Here is an 18,925-nt window from a genome sequence, read left to right as displayed (position 1 = left end):
TTTAATGACGGGAGTGCACAAGAAGCAATAAAGTTTTCTCAGCCGAGCAAGTTAGACCAATAGTGTGAGCTGCTTGAACAACAGCTCTAAGGGCGGCTTGTAGCTTTTCTAGAATGAATCCAGGACTGCCGTGATTGATTCAAATAGTGATCTTGTCGGCACACAGAGAGTACTGTATTTCGGGGGAAGGTTCTAGAGCGCGGTGGATACGGCGCAAGGCGAGGTTAAATAATGTAGGAGAGAGGACCGCTCCCTGAGGAATGCCTCTCTGTGGGTGAGGTACTGCGTCAAGCTTGTGGTTGCCAATTTGTATGGTCGGGATACGAGATTGAAGGAAGTCTCAGACGTAAGTGTACATGTTCGAGCCGCGCGTGCTACTTCTGAGAGAATAGCGTCATAATCCACATAGTCAAATACCTTCATGAGGTCTATAGTGAGGGGGTGGCTTTTAGCTTGGCTGAGCTGGGATTATTCAACGCAGAAATTTATGCTAGTTGGTTATATGACCTTGACATGGTAAAAAGCACACTAGACGGGCAGAAGAAGAGACTGACACAGGACAAGTGCTCATCCTGTGTCACTGTCTCTTCCTGTGTCCCCGTCTTGTCGCACCTTTTACCATGCTTAGCTGGGAGACTGAAGGATATCCTCGTATATGCAAAGCAGTCTATGTTGAGTAGATAGCTACGAGTGATATCCAATCAGTGTGAGGGAGTGCTTGGGTATCCTGTAGATGTTGCTGAATGAAATGGAGGGCCATGCGCTCCATAACTTTGCCAACATGAGAGGTCAGTGTAATGTGATGGAGATTACAGAGATCTAGAGGTTTGAGAAAAGCGTTTCGCTGGGTTAGATGGGGGCGCATATATGCTTCATTCATACTAAGGGAAGGGTATTTTCTCTGCCTTATGTGGGGTGTCGAGAGTGTACGGGCAGTCTGCCAAAGGAGACAACAGCACTCGGCGAGATATGTCACACGTTGGCCTTAGTTACTCGATCGGCATTTGACGTTTTCCTCTCAGCATGGGGCGTAGAGGAGTGCAGCAGTGGCATAAAAGTAGAGAATCTGCCTTGCATGCAGAAGAACCATGGTTTGAATCCCGGTGCTGAGAGAGAAATCTGCATTTTGATGGAATTGCAGGAGGAGGCCTCGGGTGCAGCCTGATCCCGGTGACCATTGCCGGTAACGCGCTCTTTCACCAGAGCAAGATTGCTCACCTTGGTGTAGTAATGGCCACAGCCTGAAATTATTATGCCAATTAACAAAAGGGTTCAACTTCAATTGAAGACGACTCAGCAAGCAATGGAATGGAAGATAGGTGTAACATTAAAGGAGTACGTACTGACACGAAATTTTCGTGTTACGTTTTTTTCACTGCTATGCCACTGTTATTTCACCAGCCCACTAATTAATCATAGAATGACACAGTAGACGGTTAGACGGTCGAGCGCAGCGTAAACATTCATTTACGGCATCGTTTATTCGTGTCAGTTTCGGTTTCGACAAAACGAACGCCGAGCGGCCACCATGACAGGAGGTATCACGTGACGTCACCATTCTTGTTAAATCGCTGCCGCTCTGGACGCAGCTGCGAGCGCACACGCGCGCCTAGACCGGCCGAGGTCTTCACCGTCCCCACGCGCCAGGGCAGCATGCGTCAGTTCCAAAACCATTGCGTGTACACATGCCAGAGCAGCGCGCGCCAACTGCAGCCAGCACGTCGCCTTCGCGCCTTCGTCACGAGAGCCCCGACGTCGGCAGTTTGGGGCAAGTAGCAGATGATGTCATGTCGGCCCGCTCTGGGCTTTCTTGTGCGGGCGAAAATTAAAATGTATTTAAAATATGTTACACCAAACGGTTGCTGTTGAAACTTGCTGGGAGATATCTCCTGATAAAAAGGAAGCATTTACATAGTTATCTCAGCTTTGAAAATTTCATGTTAGTACTCCTTTAAGGGACAAGAAGAGAGCGGAGTGGGTCAGGGAACAACAAACGTGTTAAGGAGATATTGGTAGAAATTAAAAATTAAGACGACGAAATGGGCATGGGCCAGGCATCTGATGCGGATGCAAGATAACTCTTGGTCATTAAGGGTAACAGAATGGATGCCTAGAGAAGGCAAGCGTGGCAGGGGGCAGCAGAAAGATAGATGGGCAGATAAGGTCAAAAAGTTTGTAGGGGTAAATTGGTCGAAGTTAGCACAGGACCGGGATCCATGGCTTTAATAACATCGTATTTACAAACTCGCACGCAAGCAGTCTCAATTGGCGAAAAATCATCGGATTCTCGGCCATTGTATGCGGGTATTCCTCAGGGAAGTGTTCTTGGACCCCTTCTATATAACTTTTACGTCAATGATATTACTACAACTAGCCAATCTCCGCAGTACGTCATATATGCAGGTGATACAACACTTTTATTTTCCAGCTCTAATGGCCAAACCCTTGGATCTGAGATAAACAAAGCACTGTTAGAGTTGCATGGTTGGGCGTGGTAAATTTAGGGTTGTCTTGGAGGTTCAGTAAGTCTTTGGCTACGCCAACTGGCAGTGGCTTGACGCGAGTCTGTGCTTTGATGGCTGCCTTTGAACATCTGCAGATGAGTGTTATTACTGCACACTGATGAGAGGCCCCACGTGCATGGCACCTGTTGGAAGAGTTTAACTGAGAGGGGGCAGTCCAGTTGCCCACTAAAGGCCGCACACTGGTGAGAGTCCCTACGTGAGTAGCTCCTGTAGGAAGAGGTTCACTGAGAGAGCGGCGACCCGGTCGCCCACTAAAGTCCGCACACAGGTGAGAATTTCTGTGCGAATAGCTCTTGTCAGAAGAGGCTAAGAGAGGGGTGACACGGTTGCTCACTAAAGGCCGCACACTGGCGAGAGTTCCTACGTGCATAGCACCTGCCGGAAGAGGTTCACTGAGAGAGGCAACCTGGTTACCCACTAGACTGCTCCCTGGTGAGAGTCCCTACATGCATAGCACATATCAACAGAGTTTTGCTGAGATGGGTGGCCAGGTAGGCCACTAAACACTGCACACTGGCGAGTCCTTACATGCACAGCACCTGTCGGAAAAGTTTTGCTGAGGGAGTCGACCCAGTTTCCCTCCAATGGTCGCGCGCTGGTGAGGCTTCCTACGTGCATAGCATGTCGGAAAAGTTTTGCTGAGAGAGGGGCGACCCAATTGCCCACCCACACACTGGTGTGAGCCCTAAGTGCATAGCACCTGTCAAAAGAGTTTCACTGAGAGCAGTGTGGAACTGGCAGCCCCAATTCCATGTCAGTTAATTTGAACTTTCTGCACTTCCGTTCCTTTCATTCTGTGGAATGCCAAAATTTTGCCAATTCTCACTTCTGGAATTGCAAGAAATTAAATTCTATTCCTTTAATTCCTCAAAGTAGAAACCACCTCTTGGTGGCTGCATCCAATCACCTACCAACACAGCATGAAGCTGACGTTATCAGACACGTTAAAAACTCCAAAGACATGCATACAGTTCCACACAGTGGAGACAAGCAATGTAGTGCCGTGGCTACAAGGATCGAGAGCGGATTTGGAGTACGCTACTCTGTGAAGACTGTGTCGGGAAACGCAATGATTCAAATTGTACCAAGTTGTCCTTTGGCTTCAAAAAACACATCCTTTATTAATAGTTAAATTACAGTCTGTAGCTTTCTGTGCCGCTACAGGTGGAAGCCGAAACCAACAACTTCATCACTGGTTATGGACGGAGGATTAATTCTCAGGATACACCCCAACTCGCTGTATTGCGAAAAAACAGAGCTTCGACGTGGAAGAGCTGCACAACAGTCTTTGTAGTTGCTACACACAGTACAAGCAGGGAGTGTCCTCAGCTTTCCCACCGAATACCCTGCCACGTGTAAATTCTACCCCAACCCATGTACCCTCATACACATGATCTCGGGTAGCGCACATTTCACCCTCTCACCTTTACCCACTTCCCTCTCCGAGCTGTGGGAGAACCTGACGACCAACCCCAGCTTGGATGCTTAGCAACTCCTGGTGTCCAGGGCTGAGGATGCACGGTCATCCTATCGTCTCCTGGACTGAGGGACCACTCCACACCACCAGGCTGACAATGAAGTTTTTCCTCCTTCTCCTTCCTTGGGCGCTGCTGGAAATAATTGATTTCCTGTCACCTGTCAAAAGTTTAGCCGAAAGAGGCAACCTGTTGCCCACTACAGGCCACACACTGGTGGCCTGTAGTGGCATACAGAGTACTGTATTTCGGGCAAAGGTTCTAGAGCGCGGTGGATACGGCGCAAGGCGAAGTTAGATAATGTAGGAGAGGACCGCTCCCTGAGGAATGCCTCTCTGTGGGTGAGGTACTGCGTCAAGCTTGTGGTCGTCCTAATTTCAGGACCCCATTGTGGTGCCAGCTGCAATGGCCCTCTCCAGCAACCGAAGTTGGTTGTTTGGACTGGAACTGGACAGCACACTCTTCCACTACTCATGAAACGGACTAGAAATTCGATCTACATTGGTGAGAGGCCTTACATGTGCAACACCTGTCAGAAGTTTCGCCAAGACGGGCGACCTGGCTGCTACTAACGACTCCACACTGGTGAGAGGTCTTAAGTGCGTAGCATCTGCAAGAAGTAGTTACCAAAAGATGTCACCTGGTTCCTCATTAAAGTCACATCTTGCAAGGGACCCCATGTTTGTAACATCTACGAAAAAGAGCTTTTCTCAGAAATCCCACCTGTTTATTCTTGAAAGATTGCACTCTGGCGAGAGGGCTTATGAGTGTAGTCAATGAGATCTTTAATTTAGAGGTGATCTGGTTACTCATGAAAGATTGCGTACTGGATTTTAAAGTCCAGCCTCGTAGTTATGACAGATAACTTCTAAATCATCTGTAATAGGACTTTTAACAGCAGAGCTGTTCTAAGTCTAGTTTTGTCATCCGTGTGGCAGTGACACGCAGGGGTAGGTTTCTGAATCTGCTGCAAGAGGGAAGCCCAGTCCCCATCAGGACGGGAGCCGATAAATCAGAATGCACACTGGGGAAGGGGAGTGTACATCACTGGCGCGTTCTTTTGCCCCCATTCACTCCACACAGCAGCTGGTGCTCGCCAGAGCATGGGCCGTGCCAACATGCACATCCCGAGTTTTGAGAGCGGAAAGCCAAAGCAAAGTGTCAAAATTGAGTCGGAGTCACATTTCTCAACTAAGTCGTTAATTGCGCTAGTTGGTAAAAAGATTCATAGTGGTTAAACAGCACAAACAGATGGGACATTTGAAAGAAAACAACTGCGCTCTTGTTACTTCCTTTCTACGACCCGTCTGTTTGCACTGTTACACCACTATGCCTCGATTAACTCTTGTGGTTTAACCGTGTTTTGAAAGCACCATGGCAACTTCAAGAACTGGCACACAGCCACATGTGCTAATGTGCCAAATGACTGCACTGATTCCCACGCAGTGATCGCCGAGGCTTTGATAGCCTTGTGTTTGTGCACACGTGTATGTCCACACCAAACCGGCAACATCTTAGTGTGGCACGACGGCCCAGACTAGGGCGGTTTAGAGAATAGTTCTCTCTGCACAACACATGTTGCTCATTCGAGATCTCGCACAATGTTTTACGGAGCACGCATTTTTTGGTAGTTAGACCAAAACCTTGTAGCTAGTGTGTTTGTTGAGTAGACCGACTCGGGCAAATTTTTTTAACCCGACTAGAGTCAAACCCCTTCTAGCAGCATGTACTGGATTGCTTGCAACTTTTCCTGTTCACTTGAGCATCTACTAACATAAACCAACCAATTTTCACTAAAACACGTCGGGTGCCTTCTTGGCTGGTTTAGCCTACCAACACAGTTCTGTGAATCTGGCAAGATATGGAGAAGAGCCACGCGAGCTGCATATTGGCATCCAGGTTTGTTGTCTTCCCCGTTATAGGTGGGGTGCTTGTGCCTGGCAAGATAAGTGGTTGCCAATGTACAGCTGAGGGGATGGATATGGGAACTTTGCTGGTGTAGTGCTGCTGGTGGATGTTGCCACAAATTGGCAATATTACCATTCTGCCATTGAGCACCTGAAGCCTTGAAGCAACAGACTCGGCATTATTGCCCTCTGAATAGTTTCACTTACCTGCTCCTAGGAAAGGTGCACATGCAACGCACAGCCTGTATTTGGATGCCAATTTTAATCTTCTTGCTCCACTAGACTTTTCAGTGCTTAAATTCCAGAATATGAAAGCTTGATTAGCTCCCATCATTTTGGCTCTGGTGATACCTTAACAACAGATTCGGCCAAACAGTACCCATGCCAGCGAGACTGCACGCCTGTGCTGCCAAAAGCTGAGCCAATTTTATTGACAATAAAGAAACACAAATGTCAATGCATAATCCAAACGATGGGGAAGACGAGGAAAAAAGGAAAATGCAACACGGGGGAGGAAAGGAAGGGAAGAAAGGGAGTCTGCTGCGAAGCTGCTGCAGCCTTTGGGGGAAGAAGTCGGCGGGAGCTGCGGTCCTCGGAGGCTGGAGGAACTCTTCACCGTTCACCTGGAAAGGAGGACGACAGGCAGCACTGGGTCTGAGAGGGAGTCGCCCCCACACAAAAGCCCCACAGAGAACCACCACAGCACTAGTGCCAGGAGCTTCACATTAAAGGAAAGCTGCTTCTTTCTGCATACTCTGCAGAGTTATTTGTTCCCTTCGACACTGCTTGTCTGCCATTATGCATAGACCGGATCGGCAGAAGTGGTGAGGATGCCAGGTAGGAATCGTGTTGCTCGGCGACATTCCTTCTCGAGGACTGTACCAAGTTAGCAGGTAGGGCACCTAAATAAATCTGTGCACTTTCGGGTAACTATATCTCGGCGAGATTGCCAAACCCCTTCTTAACATTGCAAGAAAATACCACTTGCTTGCCAGTGCCTCCCCCCTCCTGCCTGGAAGCACTCCGTCGCTTACTATTACATCTCTAGGACTAGACTGTACCGAGTAAGCTTTCACAGAGTGGTTGTTTGGGCGAGCTGGCACATACTTCGGAGGTTCTAAAAGCACAGCGGAAAAACAAGGGACACAAGAGGCACCACGCAGAGCAGCCTGGCTCACCGCTTGTTGTTGGCGTGGCGGCGGAGGCAGTGGCTCTTCTTCATGTGGTCCAGCACCATGGCCACAATGGCGTTGAACGTCAGCCGGGAGAAGCCGCCCTGCAGGCGACGCACCTCGTCCACCCAGCGACGCATCTCTGCCCTGCACTCGCACAGGGGGGGGGGGAGGCGATCGGTCGGGCATCATGCATTGAAACAGCAAGCACGCCACTCTAGCATCGCAGCAGCAGATCCTAGTGCAGGCACAGAAGTTATAGTGACAAACAAATTTGTTGAATCTGATGAACAATTTCTGAGAGACAAAGGACAGCTGGGTTATTGCACAATTCTTTCGCAGGATTCAGGGGTAGATTTTTCCATGATTTGGTAAGGACATGGAATGTAACAGACGGTGTTGGGGTGCATGAAGCACTCACAAAACAGGGCTCTGTCCGGCAATTCTTTGCCTTTAGTTGATTCATTATGGGGTGTAACACGCTGAAATCACAGGCCATAAGGCACAGCATAGTCAAGGGCTCCGGATTAATTTAGACCACCTGGGGATCTTTAACGTGCGCCAAAATCTCGCACACAGGTGAAAAGTGGCCGCCATGGCCAGGAATTGAACGTCCTTGGGCTCAGTAGCACAATGCCTTCGCCACTGAGCAACTGAGGCAAGTGTACATTAGGAAAGTGGAATCGCACTCCTCACTTTTCTCCCTAACATGACTGTCAGGGGCATCCTTTTGCTGCTCGTGACAAGAAGGGTTGCAATCTGGCACACTAGTCAAACTCCAGTCAATGAGCAGTAGGTCATGATGACAATTACAGACATGTGCACCTACGAATGCATGAGCATGCAAAACAAAAGGACAAATTTTTGCTTGGAGCAAGGCGCAAATCTTAACATGATGACAAATGCTGCTGACAAACCATTTTTTCATATGCACACCATTAGTAGTGTATGCACATCCGTATCTAGTAATGTAGTTTCTAGGCACATAAACAGCCTGCACTACCCATGGCACGAAAAGTGTCTCCTCAGTTGCAGGGCCACGAAGCTGTTAGCCATGTGCACGCGTGAATGCGGGGCTCCAGGAGAGTGAATGAGCCCTGTCACTTGACAGCCGAGTTACGACCGGGTGCCATATTCACAAAGCTTTCTTGCCCCATATGAGGATATGCTACCATAGTGAACACAGCATGCACCAACAAGTTTCGAAATTGCTTTTCTGATTTGGGCCAAAATGTACTGTGGCCAAGAATGCGATGCTTGTAGCCGTCCTTAACAGCACGAGTGTAATGCTTGCTAACTGCAGCCTATGTGCCAGCCAGCTTTCTATATCGCTGAAAGCGGTCACAACCAATGACAAAGCGCTTAGCTATAAACCCAATTCTCAATTCTAGAATCCTCGCAGCACAGCTGTAAAGTGCCTGTGCCTGTCATTCAGCACTGTCCGACTCGGGCAAGAATGAGAGTGGAGTGATGACACAAGAGCGAAGAGGGCACCAGGAGAGCAGTGCACGAGGGGACTCAATAGGGAGTGTTAGCATAGCAGCTAGCATACGCTATACTAGTAGCAGTGGGTGCGGGGACCAAGCTGGGCTGGTGCGCATTCGTTCCGGCCAGGAATGGTGCACCACATCCTTGCCTGCGTGTGCAGTCAGCTCCCAGTCCGCTGTGCTAACGCTCTTGTTGCATGAGCGGAGGTCTGTCTGCAGTGCTTAGGAGGAGGCTTTCCTGTGGCCACTGCTGGAATACCTGCCTAAGCATCACCCAAGCTTTCCCTCTCCACAATCTCCCCGCTAGTGAGGCATTGCACTCCGCCCAGTTAACGATGGGCTGCGCGACAATACCCGCGCCAGCCGAGTTGCCCACACCTTTCTCTTAACCACAATACAGACACAAAACTAACCAACCTTTCCCCTAAAAAGAGCAGGGGGCATACGAAGCTTGCCACCAGTCAGCATAAACCAAACCAAAGCTAAAATCCCCCAACCAACCCTTAACCAAACCCAAGCCCATCCAACAGCAGCATCTGTGCCAATGGCACTGCGAAAAAGATGCGAGTCTGCAGCACACCCACTTCAAATTAGCTGCTCATCTCCTGGCGTGCCAGGTTTGATTCAGACCACAAGAAATGTTTTTATCTTGAGGTGCTTGGTTTTTTGCAACATTATGAGCTTCCGCAAAATGAGTGAGTCAACATAAGCTTAGCTGGAAAAACAGTGGCCTCTACTTGCAAATACGCAAATGCCTCTCAATTTCCTTGCCTCAGTAAAGACAAACACCTAAGCAGCTGCCCTCGTACTGTTGATTTTTTTTTGCGATGAGTCGAGCAACTAAGCTTGATGCCAAAGATCAGCACAGTGCTTTAGTTTCGGTTCCATGCCTTGCCCATGAGATTATGCGATTTCTGAAAGACAACGTGCACGTGACCTTTTCGTTCTCTCCTCCACCCCACACTGTGATCCCGCTTTTGCCACCTTTCTTTTAGGCAATACTTTAGCCAAACTGCTTTTAAAGTTCCTGAGAGACCAATCAGTCTGCAAGGAGTAGAAAAAAAGGCAGGATTGAAAATATTCAAGCGGGCGGAGGAGTGCGCTTTGGTTCTAAGCACAACTGTCATGTGAAACTTCAGTTGACTGCACAAGTCAAATTCAAGCAACAGAGGCATTAGGCGAAGCTGAAGACTCACTTTCCAATGCACAGAACGTAGTAAAGCTTACATAAGCAAAAGCATGACACATTTCTAACAGTTTTTTGTGCATGCAGCATGATATCACTTTGAAAGGAAAAAGAATCTCCCACAGTATTTTCCACAGCACTGCCTCGAAGCAACTGTACAGTCATAGCACACAAACAAGAAATCTCTTGACTTGGAATTTTTACACCCTGAAGAGGCAAGAAGGGCAGAAAAGATGCGCACTCACTCAGTGTAGTTGGGCTCTTTCTTGATCAGCATCTTGACTATTTTTGCAATCTGTGCCTCAGCCTAAAAAAGAAAGTGCCACAGGAAGTAGGCTGGAGTGCTCTTTACAGCTCAAATTGCTCCGGCGTTTTAAAAAAGCGCACCACTCGCATCCGCATTTTATCCCACATGTCGCTTGCAAGCTCCGCCAGAAAGCACTGAGATAATCCAACATTAATACATTCAGGTATCTTAACCGAAATGCATTAGTTATCATTCCTTTCTCATAAAGAAGCAACGCAGGAGGCATCTACAAGGCAAATGTTGCTTCACCGCAAGCATTTCATATTTCTGGAAGTCTGACCACCATGCTTTACACAAACAACAAAGTTTTCTCTGTCAGCTCTCTAGGAATACAGCTCACTTCCACAGCACCTGCTACTTGTGACAGACCTTGCCAGAGGGAACAAGTACACTGCACTCAAAGCATCAAAGGCATCCTAACACCAACTTGAAGAGCCCTCTCAGTTCACACACAGAGGCACCCTTGCTCCACCAAGGAGTGGCAATGTCCACCATATTACCAGTACAACTCACAAGGTCCTTGTCTGCTTCCACAACTTCCGGTACCAATAAGCCAGTGCAGAACAATGCTCTGAGCAGTGGTTATAGGACAACATGGCAGTCCAGCCACTGCCACCACCACCTGACCTTACACGAAAGTCTGGCGTCAGCGTAGTTCCAAAAGCAGTGGTTCCAAAAAAGACTGCCAGTGCAATGCAAATGACAAAGGAAATTCAGTAATTTGGGTCTAAGATTTAATCTCGCGGCATACAGAATGCGAGATCAGCTTGAATAGCCCTGCACCACTTCCAGTCCTAGTCTCCTCCACTTGGACTTGATAAATGCTCCGCATCCTTCGACTCAAGACACGTGTCAGAGACCTGCACTCACGGCTAATGCGACAATGCTATTCGGGGATGTAGCAAGCATGTTTAGGACAGTAGCATACTGCAGGGCTAGCACAGCCCATTGTCCCGCCCTCTCAGCCATGGTAACAGAGGGACGGGAAAAGGTGCAACAACAGTCATGCGGCCACTATCGTCACACCACTGAACTCGCTGCAGCCACAACCACTACCAGCCAACACCACTGTAACCATCTGTGAAAACAGACATAATCATGGAGTATCGCACAGTTTCAAATAGGCTGCAACGCTTTCACAGTGCCATTCGTAAGCGGTCGTGCCTCTGAATTGTTTCATTCTAAGCAGCCTTCATCCATAGTTGTCACACTTGGAATTTGTTTTATACACTTGCAGCTGCAGTTATATGAAGCTTTTAAAAAACCCTTTAGAAGAATGGCAGCACAGGTACCACCCCACTCTACTATTAGTACAGGTTAGTGAAAGTCGTGCCTACAGCACGGCAACGATTGAAGGCACATTTAAATAAAGAGGGTACGGTGGGGGACACAAATGCTGGGCAGTAGCTCCCCAACAATGATGATCATTTTGGAGTACTTCCTTGTTCCCTCGGAAAATTGTCTTTCAAAGGACTTTTGGCATTCTGCCCTCCCCAAGTGCAGGGAAAAAACGATAGTGCTTGTGTTTTCAATTTCGTCATAAATGCTACCTAAATAAATGATAGAAATCAGGCCTGACCCACCATATTTGGTGTTAAGTTTGTTTGTTTTTCGCGACAGGCAGGTGTGCATTGAAATGAACTCGGTGCCCGCTACTCCACCGAGAGTGAGTGTCACCTTGTTGGCCCTCCTGCCGGGGGAGTGTCCCGAGCCCCAGCTGGACCAGAGGGACTCCGTGTCCGAGCTTGACAGAGAACGCTCCAGCTGCAGGTGCAGGTCGTAGAAGTCGGGCACCGGGCTGCGCACGCCTGCTCGCCGCACCCCACAAGAGGAAGGCACACACACCGGGTCAGCGTCCCTGCCAGCTGCTCAACATCACGGTTACCGAGTAATCTACAACACCGCACTTTCAACTGGGCTTTTAGTCGGATTTAAAAAATTGCGAACCTGCAAACGAAACTTGCAAGCAAGCCCTGGTTAGAGTATTTGCCTCTTTCTTCAAATGCAGCCTTTGCTACCAAAGAATGAAGCACCCACAGCCACACACACAGCAGAGGTGTGCACAAGAATGTGTGCTCAAGGAACCGTGAGCAAGGACCCCATGCGAAAGAAGTGGCCAAACATTGCCACTCAGCTGGCTGACATGCTCCCACCACCCTGTGGGCTGGGCCAATCATTGGGGGCACACAGCAGAGCCTGGAGTTGCAGCTGCACAGCTATGCCTGGAGCCCACAGCAGGATGCTCGAGCGGCCAGCCCCCCCCACTCCATCCACGGGGGAAGCTGCCCTCACCTAGCATTTCGTTCTCCCCCTCAACCAGAGCAGCAGCAGGGGTGGCGCGCTGGGGCCCCGGGTCGATGGGCGGCTCGTCCTCCTCCTCCTCCTTGGTGTCCTCCTCAGCCTCCGGATCGTGGTCGTCATCGTGCAGGGGCGGCTCAGCATGCAGCGGCACCTGCTCCCCTCCCTCCTCCTCCCCCACGCTGCTGCTCTTCTTCTGGCCGCCCTCGTTGTCGTCTCCCTGAGGGGCACAGCACCACACACACTTCAACCAACTCTACTCCACAGGCTCTATGGAAACTTCATAAAGTTCCTCCCTTCCTTCTGCATAAACACTATCATCGCTACAACTTTCAGCGAAAGCGAGATGGATGAAGCACACACGCGAGACGACTAGACAAGGCGCAGCAACTTGGCTGCACACAACAGCTCTCTGTAATGGTGTGATGGCTTTCTACGACGGGCACCTCTTTTGCACTACCTAGACGCTCGTCTACACGGTGCCGAAACCAGGATGTCGAGCAACACCACGTGACCTACACAGCAAAATAGCTAGCAAATTGTGGAGCAAAATTGCAAAATTAGGCTGCATAGCCCACCCCCGAAGTGAAGTCTCAAGGCAGTTGAACTGGCTACAGCTCAGTCCAAAAGGCCATCATGCATTCAGTCGGAAGCTTGCTGCCAAAATAACGCCCGCTCAAGAAGCAGAGACATCGAAGCTGCTGTGTCTATAGCTACGAGGCTCCAGTGTGGCGCTGATAAATGACATGCTGAAACCAACGAGAAGCTGACAAAAGCCCTTACTTGCAGAACCGCACTAGGCAGCCACCACAACAGCACCCCGGAACCTAAAACATGCACAGGCTCATTGAATCTCTCAGGGGAGACCTTATGGGCAAAACAGACACGCCACTGAAGGCACCCGTCGCAAAACAATAGAGAAGGCGACATCTAACAAGTTAAGAATCGAGCGAAACCAACAAAAATGAAAGGATCCGGAAAGAAGGAAAAATCAAAGGAGGCTGGATCCTGCTTGAAAACAGGAACAAAGTCGACGGGAATTTCAGTTATCAATTGACAATCTTTTTCCAGCACAACCACATTACCTGCACTAACTGCCACATGTGCCTCTATGAATGGCTGCTCAGCCAAGATGTCACCTGGGGCAGTATTCGAGTTTTGTCCCTTTTGCGTCCCTTTCAAAAGTGTCCCTTTTGGCGAGTCCTGATTGGCTAAAAGCCAACAACCAGAAGTGACGTAACGCAAGCGCGGCAAACCTACTGCCAACCTTTCTCTATGCTGCCAACGTCCACCTCTTAACCGGAAGTTATGTCACGATGAAAGGGACGCAAAAGGGACGTTTTCAAAAGGGACAGTTACGAGAATACCGCCCCTGATGTATGCCAGAGAAGTTGGCCTCATTCACTCAGACCTCAAAACGCATTCACATTAGACAACCTATCCTCGCAGAAATGCAAAGCAAGACATTAAATGCCCTTGCTGCCCATGTAGTCAGCACGTCAGAATGAGGGGCCAGGAAGCAGCATTCAGGGCACAAGGCATTTCAAAACTCACAGATCCGACCTTGACGATGCAACCATTAAGGCCGCTTCCAGGCAGCAAGATGTGCTCCAGCCACGACCGAGGCAATGAAAGTGCTCCAGCCACAGCACAAGGGCATGACCACAAAAAAAATGAGCACAGACCAGTAGAGCAGGCGTTGCACACCAGCTGTGCAGAACCCCGATTCTAGAGAGGCCGTCGCAGGCGCCTGTCTGCTCGCTGACGCAATTCGCAAAGTGAGGCGAAGAAAGGATGAAGAAGAAGCACACTCAAACACAGTGCATCGGAAAAGAAGCTGCTCAAAGTAATTGGTGCCAAAGGACCAAAAAAGAAAGCAAAGAAACACAAATAAGAGGTAGCAGTAAAGAAGTTGTTAATTATCACCAGGCTGTTCCCTTTAAAGCATGCAAGCTTGGTTAAGCTATAAACACAAATGGTGTCTTTGTGAATCTAGATTATGCCTCTTGCAGGCACTTTTCTTAAATGGGAGGATTTTGGAACTTGAAGTGAATGTAAGAAAAGATAGGCAACAACACAGCTAAGACTTCAACCTCGGCAAGGCGCAGTGAGACGGCTGATACAAAAGTTGTCTGTGAACAGTGTAAATATATTGGCTTTTCATAAAGAACGACCTTCGGGCACTTTGACCCATAATTATTAAGGCCCCATTCGGAAGCCCCAATCCTAAAAAAAACTAAGCACATTCAGCTGGGACAATTGTAAAGCATTTCCAGCTGCCACCAAGATCTATTACAACTGTCTCATGAAACTGACAACCACACTAACCAGCAGAGAGTTTTCCAACCATCAACCAGGCCTTCAAACAAGTGAAATCACTGGCTAATCTAGTATTTTCTGTACACCTTGGTGAGGAGCACTGCAGAAGACAAACATACGCGGAAGGAGGTAAACTGGACTCAACTATTTTTTACTGAGAAGAAAGCACGTGCGTAAATACCCTGACCAATACCACCTGTGTGATTTCACATCGTGACCTCAGAACGCCGACCATGAACAAAAACAAGAACTGTGCAGAAAACCCACAAGACGTTGAGGTTGACTTAATTGTTAGTTGGAATAAACGGCCACCAGAAGGCACCAAGTGTGCTGCAGCACTTACAGGCTATTATCTTACGCTTTGCATGTATTACCTTTCAATAAACATGGCAGCTTGATGGTCGCGTGTCCTTTCTTTCGGCTCCTCGTGAAGCTACCGCAATCTGTGCTCATCGCATTGTGGCCATGCTGTACACTCCACAAGAACTAGCATTAATATCTAGAGTGTTTCAAAAATTACTTCCTATATTGTGAAGTGTTCTCAAGAGCACACTATAAAAAATGTATGCTCTGTGTAAGCGTGGAAGCTCACAGAAAATTTTCATTTCAAATCACTCCGCAAATGAATTAGTTGCAACACCTTGTGGGTTTCGAGCAGGTTTTGCTTTTTACGATCTGAATAGTGTGCCATCATATGGGTATTGACCAAAGCCCTTATGTACGCATTTGCTTTTCAATAAAAAATCAGCTGTGAGCTGAGTAGTGCTGTCTACCTCTCTCTCTTGCATTTGTCTCCTTTGCTGTTCAGCAAGTAGCACACATGCTTACCTGCACATCATAGGGTAATCCAGTAACCAGCTGTATTTTTCACTGTCAGTGCCTCTCCTAAAGTTTCTTTAAAAGCCATCCAAAGGACCAAACTTTACTGGTCCACCTTCAATATGAACCATTTCAGGTTCAACCGCATGTACAAAAGCAAACTTTACGGTTATGCAGCACACGTTTTCTGTGCATAACAAACACCCAATAGCAGCTGCAGAGCCCGAGGACGGGCATAAAAATACACTGTGCTGTCTCCTTCCCTTAAATTTTCGTATTGACTATGGAAGTCCTGATTATGATTAGCGCAGTGGCATTTCTAAGTTGGGCAGGGGTATAAACTGCAGCTGCGAACACAACTGCCCACACACCTGTTGCAACTGGATCACATTTGTGCTGTAAACTTAGAAAACACAAAAACTGAGTACCACTTTGTGTCAAGAAGTTATCTGGTTACAGTTTGAACAGAACGCAGCATGCACAAGCAGAGGAGGGAATGAACAACATGGCGGTGGCTAACAATGAGCTTTATTATTAACTGCAAGACCAGATCTTTTGCAGCCATTTTGCCTTGTGTTCGCTCTTTGATAAAAACAGCTCCATCCAAATGAAGACTTTATCCTCCCCAGTCACACCAGGAATAATAGATGTGTTCTAGTAAATGACTGCTGATAAATGCAGACCACCTGGGAATTATCATGCACCTAAACCTTGACATCCCCGTTTTCCACCCTCAACAGAAAGATGACCGCTGTGGCCACAAATCAAACCGTGACTTGTGCTGAGTGCAACAACTTTTTGGCTCCTGACACACCAGAGTGACCCAACAGTGCTTTGTTTGCTTAGCAGCCGAGCTGGCTGTTTCGCTTTCATTTTTTCATGCCCAGAATGGAGACGCCAGGAATACAGTGAAGTCACTGCCAAGTAGGCAGACCTGGCCAACCAGGCTAGTGTCAAGGCGGTACCTGGGAGGTGCAGAAAATATACATGCAAACTTGCCCACTGAACCTGACAGCCAGCATCGCCAGTGTGCAGGCAGTTATGCAGTCAAACCTGGTCACTTTTGCTGCTGGCTGTCATGTATGGGCTGGTTATCGGCCACGGCTCTCGCGTTGAGCAGCATTATTCCTCCAAATGTACTTCAATATCGGAGCAGAACATTTGATCAAAACTGAATGCAGAATGAGACAGCTCTACCTGCAGCTAGGGTAAAATGTTACCCGAAACAGAGCTTTGTGAAGCAGTGCCGTGTCACCGGACCGACCACCAATGACCTCAAATGGCTTGGGCAGAAAAATCTGGGCCCCTTGCTCAGGCTTGGTTTAGTGGAAGTGGAAGAGGGAGCGCACACCCACCTCGCAAAACGTTGGCATCGGTGGCAAGGTCACCTGTAGGATCCTGTGTTGCTCGATCTTGAAACGAAGCGCTTCCCGTTTGCGGCTGCAACACAACCAGGGAGGGAGACGACCCGCCCGATCAGACCGTCCCCGCTCCCCTCTAGCCAGTACACAAGCCGCTTCTGAGCACGATTTCGAAGTGTGGCAAAAGTACGCTACAAATATTACTAGTATTTCTATTTTGGCATCGACATATGTACTTGCAACTCCATAGCTAACTACCTGTACAATTTAGCTTGTTCATTATTAAATTAATCAGCGAAGACTTGATGTCTGTAATCCTACCTGTGTCACTGGTTAAACTTCTTTTACTGCACATTCTGTTAGAACATACATTTTGGATTAACAGACCAGTTTAGCAAGTCCACTTTAGCACATCTCCAGTGGACTCTGTAGACAACCTTTCCTTCCGTATGTTTGCAGTGTGCATTTCTAATTTACAATGGTCATGAAACAAAGGCAGCTTGAAACAACTAAAAATAAGTGCGAATTAGTAGAAGTGAGAACTTTTTGTTTGCCAAAGACTAGCACTGTTAAATGCATGCATTAAGTGGTAGGATTGGACTTTAACAATGTCCGTGCAACAGACCAGATGTTTGTATATGAAAGTTTGACATCTAGTTGAAACAAAAAAAGGTACATGAGCCCCCATACAATATTGATGGCTAAATCTCCAAGCCTAGCAACAAGACCGTCACTTGTACTGTGCTGATATGCATGTGAAGACAATGGAAAAGCAATTGTAGGCTTCATTATAGTATGACTCAATAAAAAGATGCAGAGGGTGCCATACAACAGGAGCACAGAAAATGTAGGAAGACACGTGCTGTTGATTTCGTGACTTGCTTCATAGCTCGCAGGAGGATGAAACCGCCAGACAACCCAAGTTGATTGATTGATTGTGGGGTTTAACGCGCCGACGCAACGCAGGCGATGAGGCGCGCCGTAGTGGAGGGCTCCGGATTAATTTTGACCACCTGGGGATCTTTATCGTGCGCCGAAATCTCGTACACACGGGCGTTTTTGCTTTTCGCCTCCATCAAGACAAACCAAGTCATCCTGAAGGTTTGTTTTGGTTTCAGTAGAATCTTTTCATTGTTTGCTTTGTTTTTAACGGCTGAAAAGTTAGAAATATTGTAACATTCATGGTTCCATTGAATAAGGTTGTGTTTGCTTCGATCAGAAGAACAGCCGCAGGGACCTCCAGTAAGTCATTGCCTACATTATGGCATATTTGCACATTACTTTTTCTAAAAACAAAAATAACGCATTTCAGTATCATTCCCAGACACCTTTCCTTTTTCACCTAAGCAGGCACGTCTGAGGTATTTGATTACAGTGGACACAAGAGCAGCCGCCCATGAGGCAGAGCCCTGCATAAGAAGACCACTCACGCCTGGTCCAGCCGCACAGCTTCCAGCCGCTGCTCGAGTTGAGCCACTTCCCGGGCTCGCTCCTTCACATCGCACTCGAGCTCTGCGCGCTGCAAGGGGCACGGAATCACTGAACCGGCTGTCCCCAAAACACTTCACAGGGCACACAGAAAAGCAGACACACTGGGATCACCCAGCTTGGGTGCAAACATGTCAGTGAGGCAGGGCAACAAAGAAACGGGCAGCTTAAAAGAAAAAAGGAAAGGCGTTCAAGAGGACAGAAAAGGAAAGAAGAGAACGTGCAAGCATTCCGCCCCTTTCTTTCTTCGGTCCTTTTTCGCTTCGTAAAGTGTAAGGCACACTAGTCCAAAAATCTGCGCACAATACAAAAAAGCTGTAGAGGGGAAAAAGTTTACACCCCATATAACGTAGCTGAAGACAACTGAATATAAAAACACTGTACTTCCTGTTTTAGCTGACATATTCTACCCGATACCTGGAGCTGTGCAAACATACTAATAATCAAGAAGTGTTTACTGTATAAATTTGATTTTTCAAAACTTAATGCGCAAGAATACCACCTATCCTAGTGCCCTAAAGTTCCTTTTTGTTGTGTACAGGTTTCACAGTTTGAAATCTAACTGTACAGCCCATCCCCTT

General features: G+C 48.0%; 1 protein-coding gene across 2 annotated transcripts in view; it reads right to left on the bottom strand.

Annotated features, from left to right (window-relative positions):
• Positions 1-6,315: 6,315 nt before the first annotated feature.
• LOC144165232 (uncharacterized) overlaps positions 6,316-18,925 on the bottom strand; it is a 28,846-nt gene continuing 16,236 nt past the window's right edge. For both annotated transcript variants that reach the window (XM_077695352.1, XM_077695353.1), the window contains 7 exons: positions 18,287-18,375; positions 16,851-16,935; positions 12,352-12,577; positions 11,737-11,867; positions 9,998-10,059; positions 7,086-7,226; positions 6,316-6,530 (listed from right to left, as the gene is read on the bottom strand). In XM_077695352.1, coding sequence (XP_077551478.1) covers positions 6,527-6,530; positions 7,086-7,226; positions 9,998-10,059; positions 11,737-11,867; positions 12,352-12,577; positions 16,851-16,935; positions 18,287-18,375 — 738 coding nt within the window. In that variant the 3' untranslated portion in view covers positions 6,316-6,526. The remainder of the gene's footprint in view (positions 6,531-7,085; positions 7,227-9,997; positions 10,060-11,736; positions 11,868-12,351; positions 12,578-16,850; positions 16,936-18,286; positions 18,376-18,925) is intronic.

This window comes from Haemaphysalis longicornis, unplaced genomic scaffold, assembly GCF_048455015.1.
Source record: "Haemaphysalis longicornis isolate Haplotype H1 unplaced genomic scaffold, Haemaphysalis longicornis Haplotype H1 scaffold_14, whole genome shotgun sequence".
NCBI classification, from domain to species: Eukaryota; Metazoa; Arthropoda; class Arachnida; order Ixodida; family Ixodidae; genus Haemaphysalis; species Haemaphysalis longicornis.
The sequence above is the reverse complement of the archived record's forward strand: the minus strand, read 5'-3'. Positions and strand labels throughout refer to the sequence as shown.